General features: G+C 59.2%; 1 protein-coding gene across 1 annotated transcript; it reads right to left on the bottom strand.

The window, feature by feature from the left end:
- Positions 1–3,090: 3,090 nt before the first annotated feature.
- Positions 3,091–4,074, bottom strand: LOC121334239 (olfactory receptor 52B2-like). Its single transcript, XM_041401192.1, has one exon. The coding sequence runs from the start codon at positions 4,051–4,053 to the stop codon at positions 3,091–3,093; it is 963 nt and encodes a 320-aa protein (XP_041257126.1). The 5' UTR covers positions 4,054–4,074.
- Positions 4,075–16,148: the final 12,074 nt, after the last annotated feature.

Raw genomic sequence — 16,148 nt, 5'->3', positions numbered from 1 at the left:
GACACTCTGTGAGCAGCAATGACACTCTGTGAGCAGCAATGACACTCTGTGAGCAGCAATGACACTCTGTGAGCAGCAATGACACTCTGTGAGCAGCAATGACACTCTGTGAGCAGCAATGACACTCTGTGAGCAGCAATGACACTCTGTGAGCAGCAATGATTTCTGTGAGCATCAATGAGGTTCTGTGAGCAGCAGTGACATTCTGTGAGCAGCAATGATTTCTGTGAGCAGCAATGATTTCTGTGAGCAGCAATGACTTTCTGTGAGCAGCAATGATTTCTGTGAGCATCAATGAGGTTCTGTGAGCAGCAGTGACATTCTGTGAGCAGCAATGATTTCTGTGAGCAGCAATAAAGTTCTGTGAGCAGCAATGATTTCTGTGAGCAGCAGTAAAGTTCTGTGAGCAGCAATGACGTTCTGTGAGCAGCAATAAAGTTCTGTGAGCAGCAATGACGTTCTGTGAGCAGCAATGATTTCTGTGAGCAGCAATGACATTCTGTGAGCAGCAATGACATTCTGTGAGCAGCAATGACATTCTGTGAGCAGCAGTAAAATTCTGTGAGCAGCAATGACGTTCTGTGAGCAGCACAGAGCCGAGTGGAAGCGGGCACTGGAGCCTGGAACACTCCAAGCCGTGTCCTGTCCCTGTCCCTGTCCCTGCAGCACAGCAATGCCACCCGGCAGCGTTTCCTCTCAGACACACCAGAGCCTGACTCGCACAGCCCGGGGCTCCAGTGCAGGCTCAGCTCCTTCTGCACCTACAGAAACAGTCACAGGAGGGTTTCTCGGTGACTTCCACTTCCTTCCCGAAGATTTCTGAGATTCCAGTTACTTCTTTCATGTGCTATCTGGGAAAAACACCGGTTGAAATCATAGAATAATGGAATGGTGAGTGGCTGGGTTGGGGAGGGACCTTGAAGCTCACCTCGCTCTGACTGTGCCACAGGCAGGAGCCTTCCTCCCTCCCTGCCAGGCAAAGATCCCTGTAACCCAGACACACTTACAAAAGCCATGACCTGAGCTAAAAACACAACGGGTGTCTCCAGATTTGGGCAAAAAAAAATGTGAAGTGAAGGAGCTGTGGTTCCCACCGTGTGTGAGCTATTAAGCTGACATTTTAACCACCTTGAAGTATAAATCTCCCTGCTTGGCTGGCTAATGCCCCATTAGGCACGGCCCCTTGGCAGGAACGGCCCGGCTGGTGATTCATTGTCTGGGGACATTTCCCGGGGCACTTTGCTGCTGACCTGGCCCCCACACCCAGCCAAGGGGCAGAGCAGAGTTCAGTCTGCCTCCTCCATCGTGAAACACCATCCTGGGAAACCCAAGGAGCAGGGAGATCCATAGAGCCATGGGGGCACAGGACAGCTTGGGCTGGAAAGGATCCACTGTCCCAGCCTGCTCCAGCCCCATTTATTGACAAATCCAGGTGGCAGCTCAATTGTTCTTAGAGCTGCCCACAGCAACGTGCTCCCCTGACACATTTCCCTTCTCACAGCTCCATCTCCTATCAAAAATCAAATGGCTGCTCTGTGCAAACACTCTTTTTTTCCCCCTTTTTGCTAAGAAAGCCAAGGCAAACACAAACATTCTGGGGACATTAAAAGCCCAGAGACACGAGCAGCTTTTGTACCAGCTCTGTTATCTCTGCTGGCAGACAAACAGCCTTTAATGAACAGACTTTCATTTCCCCTGTGCCCGTCACAGGGTGCCACCTTTGATCAAATCAGAGGAAAATAAAACAAAGAAAAGAAGAAATGTGTTGCAAAAGTGAAAAAACTTTTTGGGGGGTTTGATCTGAAACCAGGAATCTGCCTCTTCCCCTTTTCCTCTGGAGCCGTGGCAGCATCTCTGCTGGGATGGAGCAGAGCTGGCTGGGTGGGTCTCAGCTCCTGTGGCGTTCAGGTCTGAACACACCCGGGGTGCCCACGGCTCCTGCCCTCCCCCAGGAGCACGGGGGTCGATCAGCCCCAGCCAGGAGGGCCCAGCAGGTCCCAGGTGCAGGGCACAGCATTTGACAGAGCCCAGGTCCCGGCAGAGCCCTGCCCAGGGCCACCCCTGCACACGAGACCCTCCAGGTGAGCCCAGGTGGGCAGCAGTGCTTTACCTGGGCAGGTCTGAGAGCTCTGCAGCCCCCTCAGGCTGTGGGACTGGCGGGGCTGGCTGCCCCACGCAGGGCAGAGGGACATCCTGCAGGAATGGCTGCTCTGCTCCGCCTCAGGGGTGGCTCCAGGAACACACCTGGGGGCCTCACTGTGACACAGGGTCAGACCATCCCTCTCCTGCACTGCTGTGAGAGCCGGGAGCCTCCAGAAAGGGCTCCCTCAGCACCTCAGCCAAAACTCTGGCCACTGCCTGGGTGAGGCAGAGCTGTACTGCCAAGACAGAAAGCATCCCTGTGGGATGTGGTGGGTGCAGGAAACCACTGCGCCTTTACACACCGCTCTGAAGGCTTGAATTGCATTTGGGAGGGATGGTTTAAGGGAAATGTTTCCCTCAAACACAGGACAATAAAGCCTTTCCCAAGCTCTCAGGGCACTTCAGCAGCAGGAGGGGCCAGGGTCCCTCAGCAATGAGGGCAGGAGGGACAAACCTCCTCTGTGCCACAGTGAGCAGTGTGGGACCCATGCAGCCATGCTTGGTGTGCCACGCTTCAGTCTGGCGACCAAAAAGGTGTTCATGGCCCAGACTCTTTAGAAAGGTGAAGGAGCAGGCAGAAATGAAGCTGTAGGACAGCAAACACAACCAGCTGTAGTGGGTGACAGTGAGTCAGCAGGTCCCAGTGCCTGGGTGCTTCTCAGCTGAACTCCCCCAGTCTCTGCCAGTGAAGGAAACTGAGGGGAAGCAGCTCCAGGAGAAACCAGCAGCAGAGATGCTGCTGAGCCAAAGCCACTGTGAAGGAAACTGAGGGGAAGCAGCTCCAGGAGAAACCAGCAGTGGAGATGCTGCTGAGCCAAGCCCACGTTTCCAGAAACCACACCTGCTTCAGCTTCCGCGGAAGCCCTCGGGCAAAGTGGCTCCTCCAGGCCAAGAGGAGCTGCAGCCTCGGTGCTGCCTGGCAGAGCCGTGCCCCGCACCCTGCCCGGCTCAGCACCGGCAGGCGCGCTCCGTGCCCGCGGGGCACAGGAGGCGGGTGACGCGCTCGCGGATCGGCCTGGTCCTCACGCCGTACACGATGGGGTTCAGCATGGGCGGCACCACCACGTACAGGTTGGCCAGCAGGACGTGCGCCTGGCTGGGGACGTGGCGGCCGAAGCGGTGCGTGAGGAAGGAGAAGAAGGCCGGCACGTAGAACATGAGGATGACGCAGAGGTGCGAGCCGCAGGTGCCCAGCGTTTTGAGGCGGGCCGCGGGGGACGGCAGGCGGAACACGGCCCTGAGGATCAGCGCGTAGGACGCGGCGATGAGCACCACGTCCAGGCCCGAGGAGAGCAGCGCCGTGGTCAGCCCGTACCACACGTTGGCGCGGATGTCGGCGCAGGCCAGGCGCGCGATGCCCATGTGCTCGCAGTAGGTGTGGGGCATCACCTTGTGCCCGCAGTAGGGCAGCCGCTTCAGCAGGAAGACGGGCGGGAACATGATGCAGCAGCCGCGGGCCACGGCGGCCGCCGCCACCTTGGCGATGGCCGAGGGCGTCAGCAGGGCCGCGTAGCGCAGCGGCGCGCACACGGCCACGTAGCGGTCGAAGGCCATGGCCAGCAGCACCGAGGACTCCACGATGAAGCTGAAGTGGGTGAAGAACATCTGCGTGATGCAGGCGTCGAAGGAGATCTCCCTGGCGCTGAACCAGAAGATGGCCAGCATTTTGGGCACGGTGGTGGTGGACAGCAGCAGGTCAGAGAGAGCCAGCATGGCCAGGAACAGGTACATGGGCTCGTGGAGGCTGCGGTCCGTGGCGATGACGAAGAGCAGCAGCAGGTTGCTGAGCACGGCCGTGAGGTACATCAGGCAGAAGGGGACGGAGATCCAGACGTGGGACTCCTCCATGCCCGGGATGCCCGTCAGGACAAAGGTGATGGGGTCGAAGCTGCTCTCGTTGAGCTCGTACATGGCGTTCCCGTGCTCGGGCTCGGCCCTGTGCGGGAAGGAGAAGGGATAAACCCCCCTGTGAGCCCGGGTTTGCCCGACAGGTGCTGCAGATCAGGGCACAAGTGACAAGGCTGCTGCCTTCCCCCCAAGGGGTGCCTGGCTGTGTTCTGCACAAAGGGCCCTGTTTGTTCTGCCAGTCCCACAAAGTGGGTCTGGAAGGAAAACATCTCTGCTCTCCCACTGCCAAACAGGTCAGGCCTTTTTCCAGCTCTGCTTTATCCACTGCCACAAAACCCTCGTAAAATCATAGAAACAGTCATGGAAGTCACCCTCAGCCTCGTCCCAGTCAGTGGCTCCGTCTGTGAGCACACACAGAGCTGTGTCTGTGCTGGGACTCCAGGCTCCTCCAGGGACGTGAAGTGACACAGTTTCTCACCCTGCTCAGACCAAAGTTCCTTGTAGAATCCCAAATATAGGAATAAATCCTTCCCTGATGTTGGGCAGTGTCTGGGATGTGACTGACATCCAGCTGCGTCTCTGAGGGCTGTGGCCACCCGTCACAATTCCTACCTGGAGCCCCTTTGGGCACTGCAAGGGGCTCCAGGGTCACCTTGGAGCCCTCTCTTCTCCAGCCTGAGCAACCCCAGCTCTGCCAGCCTGGCTCTGGAGCAGAGGGAGCCCTTTCTTTCCCTGCCTTTTGCTTCATTCCTTTTCCACTCCTTCATTGAGAGGGACAAAGACGTGGTGGACTGCACAGAGTGATCCTTGCACAAAGAAATTCTGGCCCAGAGCAGAAACAGAGGGACACCCCAAGTGCCCCAGAGGGACACCCCAAGTGCAGAGCTCTGCCCTGATGCTGGGCTCTGGAGCCCTGCCAGGCTCTGAGCTCAGTTTTCCCAGTTCCTGGAGTGCTGGGGCAGCCGGAGCTGGGAGCACCATCCCCACCTGGAAGCACTGTCCCATGACTGATGGCCTGAGGGATCTTTGAAGACCTGAATAATGCAAACCAGCCAAGCTGCAAACCCTGCCTTGCGGTGGGAAGGGCTTTGAGGAGGGTCCCACGCAGGGCTGCTGGGTTTGGGAGCTTCCCCCGTGCTCCCCCAGCCCCCATCCCCTGTGTAAACCCCATCGTACATAGAAAAGCTCCAGGCCAGGGCTGGGATGGAGGAAAACCGGTTGGATTCGGACCAAAGATAACCCTTCCCTGCTTGCAGCCTGATTTACTTTCGTTGCAAGCAGCAGGTACCCAAGGCAGCCGTGTTTGCATTTCTGAGTGCTTCCATTAAGCACTCCAAGCTCCCTGAACCAAAAGTCCACAGAAAACGCGGCTCAGGGCAGAAAAGACCTTCAGCTCATGGCAAATATTTGTCCAGTCGCCTCTTCCACCTGCAGAGCCATGTCACCCGGTGAGTGAGCCAGTGTGGGTCCGGAGCAGGGGATTAAATCTGCCCGGGCGCGCTCCCAGGCTCCAACACCAGCCTGGGAGTGTGTGCGGGCTACAAAGCAGCTCAGGAGGCTCACCTCCACCCCCAGAAATATGGAAATCCATTCTTCTCACGCACCACTGAGCTCCCCTTCAGCCTCCCCAGCAGAACCGTGCCCCAGCCCCTGACACGGAGTGACTCACCGAGCGCCGGCCCCGCGCCGGGGAGAGCAGCGCAGCCCCGGCCGGGGAGAGCAGCGCAGCCCCGGCGCTGCCAGGGCTGGGGCAGCGATCCTTCCCTCTCCGCACTCAGGGCAAGCCTCGGCCCCTGCACCTGGGGAGGTTTAAACTGCCGGCGCATTAACCATTAACAGCGCTTAACATCCCGGGTGAGGCATTTCCTGCTTCTGCAGCATTTGCATTGCAGGTGATCCTCCTCTCTCCGTGGGCACCGGACCCTGGGCCGGGCTGTGGAGAGCTGAGCAGGAGATGGGCACAGCCTGGGCATCCTGGGATCCGGGGCATCCGGGATGTCTGGGATTTTTATCTCCAGCAGGTGAAAATTGTCTCACTCCGCTGCTGGAACCTCCCTGAGCAATCCCCTCGAGCTGCCGGCTCCCCTCTGCACCCAGTGCAGCCATGGGCACTGATCGACCACCGTGATTGCAGTTATGGTGAGGATCGTTGGTCAAATCAGCCATCCACAAAGTCACTATTAGGAATGAGGAATTGTTCCCTGGCAGGGTGGGCAGGGGCTGGGATGGAATTCCCAGAGCAGCTGGGGCTGCCCCTGGATCCCTGGCAGTGCCCAAGGCCAGGCTGGACACTGGGGCTGGAGCAGCCTGGCACAGGGGGAGGTGTCCCTGCCATGGCAGGGTGGCACTGGCTGGGATTTGGGGTCCCATCCAACCAAAAGCATGCTGGGATTCCATGATTCCGTGATTTTGTGCCCTCTAAGACCATCCAGTGCAAAAGGAATGGCCAGAAAGTCAATTCTGAGCCGTGTCCTGCCCCACCCAGCGACGCTGATCTCAGTCCAGCCCCTCCTTCCCATCCCTCCTTCACCCCGGGACACATCTCCCTCCTCCCAAAGACAGCTCCTGGGGCAACAAGGAGCGGGAGCGTCTGGTCCTGCAGACGGATCCTGGATGCAGAGAAGGCTCTGGCAAGGCACCATCCCTCCTGCAGCAGCTCTGGAGGGGTTCCCCAGGAGCCCCACGCTCACAGGCGTCGGGTGGTCTCTGCTCTGCTGCCTCACACGTCTGGAGAGGGCAGGATGGCCCTTGCTGCGGCTCCAGGGAGGGTTTGGATGCTGGGACACCCAGAGGGGTGCCCTGGGTGACACGTGGCCCGGCAGGAAGCCAGAGACACCTGGGAATTCCATCTCAACCCACGGAGCAAATTACCAACCTTGTGGGAAGAATCACAGGGCACCGAAGTTTAAGTAGCATAATAGTAATTGTCACAGGGTGAAAGTGGAATTTTGAGGATTTTTACTATGGGGGTCTAGGAGGCATGATGTAGGGATTTGGGCATTCCCTGTCCTTCTTCCTTCTTCTTCCCAGCCTCCATCTTCTGGGTGATGCTGGCACATTTGGATTGGTCTAGAGTAGAAGTACACAGTCTAACAAAGGTGACAGGTATTGGAACATAATTGTAAACAAAGGACACGTAGTTTTTAGAATAAAAAGACAACACCAGCCCTTGGCAGACCTCTGCGGGTGTGAGAGAAAATATCTGTCAGCTGAAGGGCTCACCCCATGGCTTGGGAGCTTTTGTGTCGCTCTAGGACACGAAATAAAGCTACACACGTGAAAAACGCGTGGTTTATGACTGGCTTTCTGCAAATGTTGAAATGAGTATTGTATGTGTTATGGTAGAAAGTTGTGCTGTGTTGATTTTCTTAAGTAGTGTGTTAAATATAGTTTTGGGTTGTAACATAAAGTTAAAATAGAAACTGTGCTGTGTAAGGTACTTTTTTGAAAGAGAGGACTTGCACCAGATAGCAGCCACAGGACACCTGAATCTTTCAGAGAAAGAGAATTTATTGCCCCATTATCAGAATAAACTAACTTCTCAGCCATGAAGGAAGGCCCCGTTAGGATTAAGAGGAAGAAGCTGACACTGACCAGACAGAATCCTGTGTTTGAATGGAATTTATGCATCATGTATGAGATGTATGAATATGCAACAGCAAATATTGCTTTTAAGGGTTAATCCTCTGTTAATGTGGGTCCTTTTTCGGGTTTATTTTGTCCAGAAAAAGGTACCCGGACATCCATAACTCTTTGGTTTTTATTGTCTCATATTGTCAAATCCAATTGTCCAAATTTTTATCCCTCTAATTATATTGCTATTTTTATAACCATTGTATTACTATTAAACTTTTAAAATCTTAAAAACAAGTGATTGGCATTTTTCACAACGCAGACACTGGAATCTCCAAAGTAAAAAGAAGGAATTTCTGACTCCAACATTTATAGATTTCCAAAGGTGGCAGTGGATTGGAGGGTGACAGTGCCACCTCTCCAATGCCACTGGACAAACCAACAGTCCATCACATTTCTCCTCCTCCAGAAAAGCATGCAAAACAATAATTATTTAGAGAAAAGCACACGAGAAAGTTTGTAACAAGGACGTAAACATCAGAAGGCTTAGAAGAACTTAGAAGAACAGGGCGACAGTTTTTTCCTCAGTGTCCTGGCAGGGCAGGAGCTGTCAGCTGAATCTTGGACCCAGTGATTTGGAGTTGTTTTTTTTTTAATCTGTGCCCTGGCAGGGCAGGAGCTGTACAGGAATTTGTCAGGTGAAGGTTCGACCCCATGGCTTTGGAGGTTTTTTCTTGGTGTCCTGGCAGGGCAGGGCCTGGATTCAGCTCCTCCCTGGCCCCTGCCACGGGTGCCCCAGTGAGCCCCAGAGACCCTGAGAGCCCAGCCCACCTTGAGCCACATCCCACCCACCCACAGCATCCCTGAGAGCCACATCCCCCCCCCCCCATCCATCCCTGAGAGCCACAGCCCACCCACCCCATCCCTGTGAGCCACATCCCCCCCCCCCCATCCATCCCTGAGAGCCACAGCCCACCCACCCCATCCCTGTGAGCCACATCCCCCCCCCCCCATCCATCCCTGAGAGCCACAGCCCACCCACCCCATCCCTGTGAGCCACATCCCCCCCCCCCCATCCATCCCTGAGAGCCACAGCCCACCCACCCCATCCCTGTGAGCCACATCCCCCCCCCCCCATCCATCCCTGAGAGCCACAGCCCACCCACCCCATCCCTGTGAGCCACATCCCCCCCCCCCCATCCATCCCTGAGAGCCACAGCCCACCCACCCCATCCCTGTGAGCCACATCCCCCCCCCCCCATCCATCCCTGAGAGCCACAGCCCACCCACCCCATCCCTGTGAGCCACATCCCCCCCCCCCCATCCATCCCTGAGAGCCACAGCCCACCCACCCCATCCCTGTGAGCCACATCCCCCCCCCCCCATCCATCCCTGAGAGCCACAGCCCACCCACCCCATCCCTGTGAGCCACATCCCCCCCCCCCCATCCATCCCTGAGAGCCACAGCCCACCCACCCCATCCCTGTGAGCCACATCCCCCCCCCCCCATCCATCCCTGAGAGCCACAGCCCACCCACCCCATCCCTGTGAGCCACATCCCCCCCCCCCCATCCATCCCTGAGAGCCACAGCCCACCCACCCCATCCCTGTGAGCCACATCCCCCCCCCCCCATCCATCCCTGAGAGCCACAGCCCACCCACCCCATCCCTGTGAGCCACATCCCCCCCCCCCCATCCATCCCTGAGAGCCACAGCCCACCCACCCCATCCCTGTGAGCCACATCCCCCCCCCCCCATCCATCCCTGAGAGCCACAGCCCACCCACCCCATCCCTGTGAGCCACATCCCCCCCCCCCCATCCATCCCTGAGAGCCACAGCCCACCCACCCCATCCCTGTGAGCCACATCCCCCCCCCCCCATCCATCCCTGAGAGCCACAGCCCACCCACCCCATCCCTGTGAGCCACATCCCCCCCCCCCCATCCATCCCTGAGAGCCACAGCCCACCCACCCCATCCCTGTGAGCCACATCCCCCCCCCCCCATCCATCCCTGAGAGCCACAGCCCACCCACCCCATCCCTGTGAGCCACATCCCCCCCCCCCCATCCATCCCTGAGAGCCACAGCCCACCCACCCCATCCCTGTGAGCCACATCCCCCCCCCCCCATCCATCCCTGAGAGCCACAGCCCACCCACCCCATCCCTGTGAGCCACATCCCCCCCCCCCCATCCATCCCTGAGAGCCACAGCCCACCCACCCCATCCCTGTGAGCCACATCCCCCCCCCCCCATCCATCCCTGAGAGCCACAGCCCACCCACCCCATCCCTGTGAGCCACATCCCCCCCCCCCCATCCATCCCTGAGAGCCACAGCCCACCCACCCCATCCCTGTGAGCCACATCCCCCCCCCCCCATCCATCCCTGAGAGCCACAGCCCACCCACCCCATCCCTGTGAGCCACATCCCCCCCCCCCCATCCATCCCTGAGAGCCACAGCCCACCCACCCCATCCCTGTGAGCCACATCCCCCCCCCCCCATCCATCCCTGAGAGCCACAGCCCACCCACCCCATCCCTGTGAGCCACATCCCCCCCCCCCCATCCATCCCTGAGAGCCACAGCCCACCCACCCCATCCCTGTGAGCCACATCCCCCCCCCCCCATCCATCCCTGAGAGCCACAGCCCACCCACCCCATCCCTGTGAGCCACATCCCCCCCCCCCCATCCATCCCTGAGAGCCACAGCCCACCCACCCCATCCCTGTGAGCCACATCCCCCCCCCCCCATCCATCCCTGAGAGCCACAGCCCACCCACCCCATCCCTGTGAGCCACATCCCCCCCCCCCCATCCATCCCTGAGAGCCACAGCCCACCCACCCCATCCCTGTGAGCCACATCCCCCCCCCCCCATCCATCCCTGAGAGCCACAGCCCACCCACCCCATCCCTGTGAGCCACATCCCCCCCCCCCCATCCATCCCTGAGAGCCACAGCCCACCCACCCCATCCCTGTGAGCCACATCCCCCCCCCCCCATCCATCCCTGAGAGCCACAGCCCACCCACCCCATCCCTGTGAGCCACATCCCCCCCCCCCCATCCATCCCTGAGAGCCACAGCCCACCCACCCCATCCCTGTGAGCCACATCCCCCCCCCCCCATCCATCCCTGAGAGCCACAGCCCACCCACCCCATCCCTGTGAGCCACATCCCCCCCCCCCCATCCATCCCTGAGAGCCACAGCCCACCCACCCCATCCCTGTGAGCCACATCCCCCCCCCCCCATCCATCCCTGAGAGCCACAGCCCACCCACCCCATCCCTGTGAGCCACATCCCCCCCCCCCCATCCATCCCTGAGAGCCACAGCCCACCCACCCCATCCCTGTGAGCCACATCCCCCCCCCCCCATCCATCCCTGAGAGCCACAGCCCACCCACCCCATCCCTGTGAGCCACATCCCACCCACAGCATCCCCGTGAGCCACATCCCACCCACACCAACCCCATGAGGCATGTCCCACCCACAGCAGCCCCTGGGGGCTTCAGGGGTGCAGCAGGACCCCAGAGCCAGCCCGGCAGAGTCCAGCACAGGGATGGAGCCCCAGAAGTGAGGGTGTAGCTGGGAGCAGAGGGGGATGTCCCTGCTGTCCCCGGAGCTGGGGCACACACGGGGCACTCCCTAGGGCTGGCCTGAGGAAGAGGAGCAGGGAGAGCTCCAGCTGGGCAGCAGAGAGGAGACGTGGGCAGCACTGCTGGGATACACTGGAGACACTGAGACTTTGGGAGAGTGACTCCAGAGGTCCCTGTGAGGCTGGAAATGCTCCTGCAGGCAGGCACAGCCACGGGCTCTGGCACACCAGGGACTGTGCTGTGGTCACCCGGGGCTCCTGCTGGCCTCACCCAGTGTGGGGGGAGCCAGGTGACACCAGGGCCACCCCCTGAGGCCCTGGGCAGCCAGGGCTGGGGAGGCTGGGGGGCATCAGGAGGAGCAGGGAGGGGTCCTGCAGCCTGGCACAGAAGGACAGGAACCCCATCTTCCTCAGGGCCTGGAGAGTGGCCATGGTGTGTCCATGGTATGTCACTGCTGTGTCCCTGCTGTGTCCCTGCTGTGTCCCTGCTGTGTCCATGGTGTGTCCATGGTGTGTCCCTGCTGTGTCCATGCTGTGTCCATGCTGTGTCCATGGTGTGTCCATGGTGTGTCCCTGCTGTGTCCATGGTGTGTCCATGCTGTGTCCCTGCTGTGTCCATGGTGTGTCCATGCTGTGTCCCTGCTGTGTCCATGCTGTGTCCATGCTGTGTCCCTGCTGTGTCCATGCTGTGTCCCTGCTGTGTCCCTGCTGTGTCCATGCTGTGTCCATGCTGTGTCCCTGCTGTGGGAAATGAATTTATAGAGAATTCTGGAAGCCTGACAGAAGGCTCAGAATTATGATATCAGTCTCACCCTTCACATGAGACTAAGAACAGAACAGAGGTTTTTAAAACACCTCTCAATTAGCCCATCCCTAAATCAAACAGAGCATCATCCAGCACTGGGACAGCCCCCCATTGAGCCCCCGTCCCCTCAGGGGAGGGCATTGCACCAGGGCTGGAGCAGTCTCTGTGCCCAGAACAGCTCTGGGGACAAGGACCGGGGTGTCCCCAGCCAGGCTGGCCCGGGTGGAGCAGCCTGTCCCGGTGGGAGGTGTCGCTGTCCCCAGCAAGGGGTGGGACAGGATGAGCCCTGCTGTCCCTGCCAGGCCGGACCCTTCTGAGAGCCACTGTGCCTGTCCCAGGGCTGAGGGACACTGCTCCGGGGCTGGGGGACAGTGGGGACAGCAGGGACAGCGGGCACACGGACAGCAGGGACACGGACAGTGGGGACACGGACAGCAGGGACACGGACAGCGGGGACAGCAGGGACAGCGGGCACACGGACAGCAGGGACACGGACAGTGGGGACACGGACAGCAGGGACACGGACAGCGGGGACAGCAGGGACAGCGGGCACACGGACAGCAGGGACACGGACAGTGGGGACACGGACAGCAGGGACACGGACAGCGGGGACAGCAGGGACAGCGGGCACACGGACAGCAGGGACACGGACAGTGGGGACACGGACAGCAGGGACACGGACAGCGGGGACAGCAGGGACAGCGGGCACACGGACAGCAGGGACACGGACAGTGGGGACACGGACAGCAGGGACACGGACAGCGGGGACAGCAGGGACAGCGGGCACACGGACAGCAGGGACACGGACAGTGGGGACACGGACAGCAGGGACACGGACAGCGGGGACAGCAGGGACAGCGGGCACACGGACAGCAGGGACACGGACAGTGGGGACACGGACAGCAGGGACACGGACAGCGGGGACAGCAGGGACAGCGGGCACACGGACAGCAGGGACACGGACAGTGGGGACACGGACAGCAGGGACACGGACAGCGGGGACAGCAGGGACAGCGGGCACACGGACAGCAGGGACACGGACAGTGGGGACACGGACAGCAGGGACACGGACAGCGGGGACAGCAGGGACAGCGGGCACACGGACAGCAGGGACACGGACAGTGGGGACACGGACAGCAGGGACACGGACAGCGGGGACAGCAGGGACAGCGGGCACACGGACAGCAGGGACACGGACAGTGGGGACACGGACAGCAGGGACACGGACAGCGGGGACAGCAGGGACAGCGGGCACACGGACAGCAGGGACACGGACAGTGGGGACACGGACAGCAGGGACACGGACAGCGGGGACAGCAGGGACAGCGGGCACACGGACAGCAGGGACACGGACAGTGGGGACACGGACAGCAGGGACACGGACAGCGGGGACAGCAGGGACATCCCACCCCATCCATCCCTGAGAGCCACATCCCACCCCATCCATCCCTGAGAGCCACATCCCACCCACCCCATCCCTGAGAGCCACATCCCACCCACCCCATCCCTGTGAGCCACATCCCACCCATCCATCTCAAACACCTCTCAATTAGCCCATCCCTAAATCAAACAGAGCATCATCCAGCACTGGGACAGCCCCCCATTGAGCCCCCGTCCCCTCAGGGGAGGGCATTGCACCAGGGCTGGAGCAGTCTCTGTGCCCAGAACAGCTCTGGGGACAAGGACCGGGGTGTCCCCAGCCAGGCTGGCCCGGGTGGAGCAGCCTGTCCCGGTGGGAGGTGTCGCTGTCCCCAGCAAGGGGTGGGACAGGATGAGCCCTGCTGTCCCTGCCAGGCCGGACCCTTCTGAGAGCCACTGTGCCTGTCCCAGGGCTGAGGGACACTGCTCCGGGGCTGGGGGACAGTGGGGACAGCAGGGACAGCGGGCACACGGACAGCAGGGACACGGACAGTGGGGCCAGCCCCGCCCGGCCCAGCCCACCCGGGCTCTGCAGCTGCGGCTTTCCCAGGCTGAGCTCAGCAAAGCCCGGCCCAGCCCGGCCCGCAGAGCTGCTGGCCCATTGTCCCTGAGGACATTGTCACCCTCTGCATCCACCCACAGACCCTTGGCATGGCATGGCATGGCATGGCATGGCATGGCATGGCATGGCATGGGAAGGGGTGGGGATGGCATGGCACGGGGATGGGGATGGCCCCTCTGAGGGCTCAGCCAGGCTGGGCTGACTGAGCCAGCTCTGGGCTGATGGCAGCCCTGGCTTTGGGGTTTCTCTTCTCCTGCATGGTGAGCCAAGCCTAAAGATGTGCAGCTCCCCTGGGCAGGTGTGACACCAGGGTGTGAGTGTGACCCCAGGGTGTGACACCAGGGTGTGAGTGTGACACCAGGGTGTGACACACCAGGGTGTGAGTGTGACCCCAGGGTGTGAGGGGTGTCACCCACGGGAGCCGAGCCCTCCCTGCTGGCTGTGCCTGACATCAGCCTGCCCTGCAGCCCCGGGCTCCTGCTGGCACCGAGCTCTGGGAGCCCCCAGCCCCCGCTGCAGCCCCTGGAGAGTGCAGGGAGCAGGGGGGATCCCGCAGAGGGAGCACCCGGCTGAGCAGGGCTCCAGAGTGAAGGTTCCCACAGGAACGCTGTCAGAGCGGATTCCAGCAAGGAAGGGCAGCAGCAGCACCCCCAAAAGCCTCCTTTGGGGCTCAGCCCAGGCCTCACGGTGCCAGGTTTTGTCCTTCTCCCCCAAACCAGAACACTGAATCCTCCCCCAGAGCCGCAGGGCTCTGCTCCACACCAGCCTCGCTGGGTTGTTTGCTTTTCTTCTGCTCCTCTTCAGTCACCAGTAGTGTGAGGTGTTTCTGCTTTGAGACCCATCCAGTCCCACTCAGCCAGTGAGACTGAAAGAAAGAAAGAAATAAACAAATAAATAAATAAATATTATTATTATCTCTTCCTGTAACCATTGTTTATAGTGGTGGCTCTCCACAGCGTGCTGTTCACAGTCCCCAGTAGTGTGAGGTGTTTGTGCTCTGAGACCAATCCAGTCCCACTCAGCAGGGCATTCCCAGCAGGAGGAGGGAGCTGAGGGCCGGGGGCACAAGGGGCTGGCTGGGGCTCAAAGCCCACCTGGGACCCCACAAACCTGCAGGAATTCCCCTGTCGCTGCCCTGGTGATTTCTGTGGGGGCTCTTGGGCATCCCTGGCATGGCTGGGGTGACAGAGATTGGGCTGTGGCTGCTGGTGAAATAATGAGTTTACTGAAAAACTAAATAATTACAGTGCTAAGTAATTAAATAATGAATTTCCAGAATAACTAAATAATTAAAGTCATTGGTAATTAAATAATTAATTTACTGAATAACTAAAATAAAAAACTAAACAAGTCAATAACTAAATAGCAAAATAAATAAATATCTAGACAATTAAGTGCCTCCTGCAGAAGCAGCAGGCAGTTAATTATCTAGCTAATGGATAGTTTCAGTTAACTGCCCTCCGTGCCCAGGGGCAGCAGTGCTGTGGGAGATGCTGCACAGGGTGGGCAGAGATGCAGCCGAGCTGCAGCAGCCACTGCAGCACCCCCAGGAGCCCCCAGGGCCCCTGAGGGGGGAACAGACCCTCGAGGTCAGCAATCCAGCCTCTGGAGCTCTGCCAGGGCCACCTGTCACAAGGGTCACCTGCTGGAAGCACCCAAGTGTGGAGACACGAAGCTTGACTCTCTTTTCAGAAGGCTGGTTTATTGTATTATGATATCTATTATATTATATATGATATCTATTATATATTATATATATTATATTAAAATATTACATTAAAACTATACTAAAAGAATAGAGAGAAAAAGATGGTCAGAAGGCTCGAAAGAACAAGAACAGAATGCACAACAAAATCCTGTCACTGCTCCAAGCCCTGGCAGAGGTGGCTGTGGTTGGTCATCAATGGAAACAATCCACATGGAGCAATGGAAGATGCACCTGTTGCATCCCACAGCAGCACACAGTTATTGCTGGCATTTCTCTCCCGAGGCTCCTCAGGAGGGAAAAAAACCTAATAAAGGATTTTTTATAAAATATCATGGCTACAGCCGCACACAGAAAGGGGGATGTCTGTGGTGGCAGCAGGCTCCAGCTTGGATGGCCAAAGGAGGGCAGAGGGGTGGCACCACAGCCAAAATGGGGGTGAGAGAAAAAATTGCTGCAGGTGCTTCCAAGGGAGGGAAACCCATAAGTTCTCAGTGGGCAGATG

This window comes from Onychostruthus taczanowskii, unplaced genomic scaffold (assembly GCF_017590055.1).
Source record: "Onychostruthus taczanowskii isolate IOZ18803 unplaced genomic scaffold, ASM1759005v1 scaffold187, whole genome shotgun sequence".
In the NCBI taxonomy this organism is placed as follows: domain Eukaryota; kingdom Metazoa; phylum Chordata; class Aves; order Passeriformes; family Passeridae; genus Onychostruthus; species Onychostruthus taczanowskii.
The sequence above is the reverse complement of the archived record's forward strand: the minus strand, read 5'-3'. Positions and strand labels throughout refer to the sequence as shown.

Coding starts and splice junctions, on each gene's coding strand:
- LOC121334239 (XM_041401192.1), bottom strand. CDS start 4,053: ATGTACGAGCTCAACGAGAGCAGCTTCGACCCCATCACCTTTGTCCTG.